The sequence below is a fragment of the Nuphar pumila genome, chromosome 4 (genome assembly GCF_984573655.1).
Source record: "Nuphar pumila chromosome 4, dmNupPumi1.hap1.1, whole genome shotgun sequence".
In the NCBI taxonomy this organism is placed as follows: Eukaryota; Viridiplantae; Streptophyta; class Magnoliopsida; order Nymphaeales; family Nymphaeaceae; genus Nuphar; species Nuphar pumila.
The window spans coordinates 3,709,413-3,716,696 of NC_143252.1; the positions used below are offsets into that span (position 1 = coordinate 3,709,413).

A 7,284-nucleotide genomic window follows, 5' to 3' on the forward strand; every position below is an offset into this window, starting at 1 on the left:
GGTCTCGCACCTAACAGGTCCTGTCCTTAAGATGGAGGGTAATTAGGTGCCTAATGCACAAATTTTGTGCACCTGATCTTTTCACCTCTTTAATGTGATGTCAAGTTACTTTGGAGATAGTTTTGTCATTGGTTGGCAAGAAGAGAATGGTGATTTTGAAAAAATAGGATAAAAAGAGAAAGATGGTTTTTTATTTATTGCGGTATCATAGTAGCATGTTACTACATGTAGTAACCCATGTGGTAAGCGGGGTCCTGTGCCGAGCTGAAGACCCAGGTTTGAATCCCTCTAACACATGGGGCTTAAGAGATATCTGGTAGGAGTTTGCCTAACCCCAGCTTGCCTATAAAAAAAAAAGATATTAATTAGAAGAATTGGTGATATTTTGAAAAATATCATGAAAATTTGTGTAATATTCTGCCGTTTTTTAAGTTTTATCACTAGGACTGGAGGGAATTTCCCTGCAAAAATGTATTTTATCATTTCAAAGTTCAAACCTCAAATCCTTCCAATTAATGGGCTCAAGGCTCAAGAAGCTTGGCAGAAATAACATAAGCAAAGGGGCCTATTGATAATAATAATTAATTAAGGAGGACCCGACCCGTGGTTGCTTTTCAATTTTAGAAATGGTGACACGTAATCCACCACTGTCTTCCACACGTGCCATGCAAGATCCAAACGAAAACATGGAGGCGGTAACCAAAACGTCCGATTCTAAAGCAAAATCTTTCCAAATCAAAGATGGAAAATTCTCTTTTTTTTTTAATTCTAAAAAACAAAAATCTCTTGCTTTTTGTTTGGTTTAGAGGGCACCCACCTTCCCTTTTTCCTTCTTTTCTGCTAGTTTTGCCCCTATGTTTTTAGTCCTTGTTAACCACGTGTACTCGTCTTTTTTTGCTTTTTGTGGTTTTTCTGCTAGGTTGGTTGTGAAGAAGCCGGAACTCTTCCTGTAAATCGTGTTGGCTTGTTCATTGTGTTGATATGGACGAGGAAAGTGGGATCCCACATAATCAATACAATGATCAGGTTTGGATTGTTGCTCATGTTTCTTCTTTTCATGATGTTTTTTATTTTTATTTGCCTTATGTTCTTTTGAAATGTATAATTGTTGGTAGTTTCTCTTTCAAAAATATAATTGTTGGTTGTTTCTATTGAAAAGCATAATTGTTGGTAGTAATCCTTTTCCCAGAGAAGCATTTTTGTGTTATTAGTGTTATTAGATTTAGGAGGATATATATGTCAGGTGATCTAAACTAAAACCAATTTTCCAGTATCAATGACAAATACCAATAAAAGTGAATAGGATAGATTGAAGAATTACCTTTCGAGAAAAAGGAAAAAAAGATCATATATCTCTAGTTTGTATGAAATTTATGGTTTCTATTGGTGCATATCCAGTCACCTTATTTTGTTTTCTAGAATTAATTCAGTTGCTGCTTCCATGATTTTGGATTGAGTTAATTGCGCATAGAGAAGGGCTAATTGCTGCTATGATTAATGTGTGCTATTGTTGTTAATGTGTGTGCTTCATGTTTTGCAAGCTGTACTCTTGTAGAATGCTATACCAGCGGCATGATTTCCAAGAGTTCATGGTAAACATGCTATCATTGGCAATCGCCAAAACGAACATGGCCATTGATATGATATGGTTGACCTTTGTTTCTTTGAAAATCTGCTTCCATCATCACTGCGGTTATCATTTTTGTAACTGTTCTTGGATTTGAGCATTAACCTTGTTTAGTTTAGATCCCAGGATGATTGGCTTGTAGTATTATATATGAAAGTGGACTGCTGAGTTGTGAAATGTTTTATTTTCACGGTTAATTTTTACTGTTTTTTTATATAATTAGGAAGTATTTGCAGGAATTCTGTTGTTTGTTGTTTAGACAACATCAAAACTTTATAAGTTAAAAATGTGGAAAACAGGAACAAGTTTTAGACTATAGGTTAGGAAACCTAGAGCGCCTTGCTGTTTTAGAGCAGAACTTTGATTTGTTTACCGCATGGGGTATGATGAAAGTAGGTTTTGATAACTGTAAGAAACATGGAGCTGCTTCAGGAGAGTGATCTTATAGCGCGTCTATGCTTAATATGCTTGCATGACAATTTTTCCTTTGGTGATTGTTGTGTAAGCGATATTGAGCATCTCAGTTTTAGAAGTGTTTACAAGACGCTTCAAATTAATTCTTGCACCTTTTCAATGATGATATTTTTACTGTTTACCCTCAAAGTGAATTCAGCTGTTTAATGTGAGGGCGTCTACCTTGTACGTGATTTGCTTAGCAAACTCCTTGTTGGTTTCTACTGTATTATAGGAAGCTAATTATTCACCATGAACTAGTGTGATTGTTGAAATCAGATCCGATGCAAGACACCTGAAACGTTGTTTCTTAACATAATTATAATAGTCCTGATTGTAGTAAAATAATTTTAATCAGCTATCTGTTTGAAGGACCACGTTGTCTGCTTTATTTAATTTTTCTGATTTACCAATTAGCATCTTTTTCATCTTAAGGTCATATTATCTTCACTGTTGAACATGCATCAGCTGTACTAGCTGTTTGTTTTTGTAATTCAGACATTGGCCATTGATCATGCAGGTCCACTGGAAGATTTATTATAAGAATCTTCTTCTATTAGCTTACCAAAGTTTTGGTGTCGTATATGGTGACTTGAGCACTTCTCCACTTTATGTTTTTAAGAGTGCTTTCTCTGGAAGATTACACCACTATCAAAGTGAAAAGATAATATTTGGTGTCTTTTCCTTGATATTTTGGACTTTAACAGTGACTCCACTCTTTAAGTATGTCTTCATTGTACTGTCTGCAGATGATAATGGTGAAGGTGAGTGCTTACTAAAATTTATTATGCCTATTGTTACCGCTCTTTTTCTACTTATATTTATTCCAAAATTTGCAGGAGGAACGTTTGCTCTGTATTCACTACTCTGCAGACATGCAAAACTAAGTTTACTACCTAATCATCAAGCAGCTGATGAGGAACTCTCTACATACTATAGATTTGGGCATTCAAGTAGGACAGTCGGTGCTTCCCCCTTAAAAAGGTTTCTTGAGAAGCATAAAAGATTGAGAACATGCTTGCTAATTGTAGTTCTGTTTGGTGCCTGTATGGTGATTGGTGATGGAGTTCTGACTCCTGCAATATCTGGTAAGGCTGCTTTCTCCCTCTTTCTGATTTTCATGAGTCCTTGAATTCAAATTTGTTTTGGTTAGAAAATAATTTTGAAACTGATCGAGCCCAAATCATATGTACCATGGTTCTGGTTTAATGCAGTTTTGTCATCAATATCTGGGCTCCAAGTTCGCGCCAGAAATTTGAATGATGGTTAGTATTTCTTGTCTGTAAGTCTGCCTAAAAACTTTGTCTTGTGATTATGTTTGAGATACATCACATTCTTATTAATGAGTGATTTTCTGGCTATGATGATCGGAATTTTTGTTCCATTGTTATGTATCATGCTTGCGGAAAATTTTCTGCCTAGTGAAGTTTTGTTTAAGGGGATTTTGTGAATTTGTTGCAAGAGCAATTTTATGCTGAAGGCATTATTATGGAGGGAATTACCTGGCATTATGAAGATAATAGAAACCATATCTGGTGTGTTCTAGTAATCCGATTCTTGGCATGTCAATTTATACTTTAATGTCTCAACAGCCTATTACTGATGATCATGTTTCAGTTGTTCCCATTGTGCAAGGTGGGGTTGGGAGAGTCTTACCACTTCATTAATTTGAATGCATCATTTTCAAATCTTCAACAAGTTGCATTTTTCTTCTGCTTCCTGTTAGTTTGCTGCAAAGTTGGTTTACTGCTCTTCTTTTCTTCTGTTTAGCAAGTTGAGTGACATGAAGCCCATTTTAGGAAAATGTATGGTCACGATTCCTCATTTCTGGGTCTAGCATTTTGCTACTAGAAATATGAAAATATAAGTTCAATGAGAAGACTGATGCCTAATGCTCTTTGAAGGAGGAAAGCAAGGAGAGAAGTCCATAAAATTGTACAGTTCAAACTATAATTGTGCTGTTGTTCTTTAGGATGTGGCCCCAAGGATACATTCACTGCATGTGTAGACTTAGTTTCAGGGCATTTGCACAACGCTTACGTGTTCATGCCCATACATGCAAGCATTTAATAGACGCACACCTTATCCTTGGGCATGTATATATCCAATCTGGACATAAAACTGACATCACTTTTATGCCCTCTTTATCACAGAAATTAACTTGAAATAAAACAAAACAATAGAAGATTGGTTTTATAAGTAGTATTTTTTTTTATGGTTATCATGTTTTAGTTATTAACTTTGGATAGTAGGTGTTCTGTAGTTTTCTCTGTTATGGTATCTAAATGCATTTTAATGTTCTATATGCATATGTTAGTGTAATGGTGCTCTTTTCAGGGGTTGGCTTTTTTCCAGAATATGGTTATGTTAGCTATGTCTTCCTTATGGATTTTCATGATTACTATGCTTATACAAATAGGTACGGTGGTAATTATTGCATGTTTCGTGCTCGTTGGACTTTTCGCCTTGCAGCATTGCGGCACTCACAAGGTCGCTTTCATGTTTGCACCGATTATACTTGGTTGGCTTTTTTCCATTGCTGTTATTGGTATATACAATATAATATACTGGAATCCCAGAGTATTTTGTGCGCTTTCACCAGTGTATGTGTATAACTTCTTTAAAGAGACCGGAAGAGACGGTTGGATATCTCTTGGAGGAGTACTTCTTTGCATAACTGGTAGGTGCGAGCTTGAACCTCCACGTTATTATTCCACAGTGGTTCTGCTCTTTTTTTATCCTTGTCAGTGCTATTTGAGCACCTTAATCTAAATCATTTTCCCTGATTTAATCAGGTTCTGAAGCTATGTTTGCAGATCTTGGTCACTTCACAAGTTCCTCAATCAGGGTAGGTGACCATATATGCTCCTTGTCATTTTGCTGTAACATTTGTATCAATGACATCGGTTTCTCAACTGGGTAAGTGGTATGTCTTGGGAAGATAGATTGTATCTTTATTTGAATTACCTTAATATGGACTGTCTGTGTTGAGTCTAGATCCAATTGAATGGAACACCCAAGATCAGCAGTGGATTTGATATGTTTGTGAAACATTAGCAGCTCTTTATGATTTTTTAATGATCTTTCTCTCCCTCTTGTAGCTTGCCTTCAGTTGTGTCATATATCCTTGTCTAGTGTTGCAATACATGGGCCAGGCTGCTTTTCTTTCAAAAAACTTCTCTGATGTTCCGAAAAGCTTTTACGATTCCATTCCGGGTAAGGGTCGTATAACTGTGTATATTTGTGTGCATGCATATGATGTGGTGCTTGCTTTTGTATGGCTAATTGCTCATGTTCTTTTTTGCTTTTACAGAGGCTGTGTTTTGGCCTGTTTTCATTGTGGCCACCTTAGCAACTATAGTTGCCAGTCAGGCTGTCATATCTGCTACCTTTTCAATTATAAAACAATGTCATGCATTGGGTTGTTTTCCCCGTGTCAAGATCGTCCACACATCAAGGAGGATTTATGGGCAGGTTTACATTCCGGAGATCAATTGGATCCTCATGGTAATATGTCTTGCAACAACGATCGGTTTTCAAGATACTACTCTCATTGGGAATGCATATGGTCAGTAGTACTTTCATCCATAGAAATCTCTCTATTAATGGGCAGAGATTGACTATATTTTCATTCTTATGCTAAGCAGAATATCACTTGTTTGCCCTGTAGGTATTGCATGTATCACAGTGATGTTTGTGACAACATGGCTTATGACTCTTGTCATTGTGTATGTATGGCAAAAGTCATTCTTATTTGCAATCATCTTCTTGCTGTTTTTTGGATCAATTGAGGCTCTGTATTTCTCATCATCCATAATCAAGGTGCCTCAAGGTGGGTGGGCACCGCTCGTCCTGGCTGCGATTTTTGTGGTAGTAATGTATGTGTGGCACTACGGTACACGGTGCAAGTATCTCTTTGACTTGCAAAACAAGGTATCAATGAAGTGGATCTTAACACTTGGCCCCAGCCTCGGCATTGTCCGTGTTCCCGGCATTGGTTTAATCTATACCGACCTTGTCACGGGCGTACCGGCCATCTTCTCCCACTTTGTCACTAACCTTCCAGCCTTCCACCAAATTCTAGTCTTCATCTGTGTGAAATCTGTTCCTGTACCTTACGTACCAACTGAGGAGCGATACCTCATCGGCAGGATTGGCCCAAAAGCTTACAGGATGTATCGTTGTATCGTCAGATATGGGTACAAAGACGTGCCTAGCGACGACAACTTTGAGAATCAGCTTGTGATGAGTATATCAGAATTTATCCGAATGGAGGTTGAGGAGTTGCACTCTGGCAGCTGTGAAGCATCGGTCGATGGTCGTATGGCTGTTGTTCACCCTTCTGCCAGATCTGGCCCAAGGATAGTGATGTCCGAATCAGAGGACGACGGCCTCTCAAGCACGGTTCGTAGCAGTAAGTCAGAAACGCTCCAAGGTCTGCCGTCACTTTATGAGCAGGAATCACCACAATTGAATGCAAGGCGACGAGTGCAGTTCGAGATGCCTGATGCCGCGACCATGGATCCTGAGGTGAGAGAAGAGCTGACCGAGCTGATCGAGGCTAAACAAACGGGCGTAGCGTACATAATGGGCCACTCATACATCAAAGCTAGGAAGACGTCCTCATTCATAAAGAAGTTTGTTGTGGATGTTGCATATTCATTCTTGAGAAAGAACTGTCGCCGGCCGGCCGTAGCACTGAACATCCCGCATATAAGTCTCATAGAGGTTGGCATGATTTACCATGTGTAGGCCTTTCTTTTTGACGTCTGCCAGCAAAGAAATCTTGCTGTAAGTTATGGTCTCTGGCAAGTTGCTCTGTAATAGCTTCACCTGATGCAGTTTGCATGGTGTTGGAAGTGACAAGGAGTTGTTCTGAAATGCAAGTTGCATGTAAGCTATGTCACACGGCTACTCTATTTTGGCCCCGTCTCGGGTGCACTTATATATTATTCATATTGAAAACTTCATGAAAATGGTCGTATACATGTGACACAGCCTCTAAGAGATATATGCGAACTATATATGTTCGTCCCAGGTTTATCATATGGGCTGCCTGCTTTTCTTTGATTCGCGTTTGGCAAACAATGTATAACGAGTTTTCTGTTTTTTCTTGAGTCGCCTTTAGAAGGTTGTTTTTGGCACCTCATTGTGTTCTGGCTTGATTCATGTAACTTCTTCTGTATCAAAATAATCAAACTGTT

At 38.2% G+C, this 7,284-nt stretch overlaps 1 protein-coding gene across 1 annotated transcript; it reads left to right on the top strand.

Annotated features, from left to right (window-relative positions):
- Nucleotides 1-686: 686 nt before the first annotated feature.
- On the top strand, nt 687-6,832 carry LOC149839092 (potassium transporter 7-like). Its single transcript, XM_090003929.1, has 10 exons — nt 687-695; nt 920-994; nt 2,601-2,844; nt 2,920-3,168; nt 3,295-3,345; nt 4,500-4,760; nt 4,876-4,928; nt 5,182-5,296; nt 5,394-5,648; nt 5,751-6,832. The coding sequence occupies exons 1-10, from the start codon at nt 687-689 to the stop codon at nt 6,830-6,832; spliced, it is 2,394 nt and encodes a 797-aa protein (XP_089860055.1).
- Nucleotides 6,833-7,284: the final 452 nt, after the last annotated feature.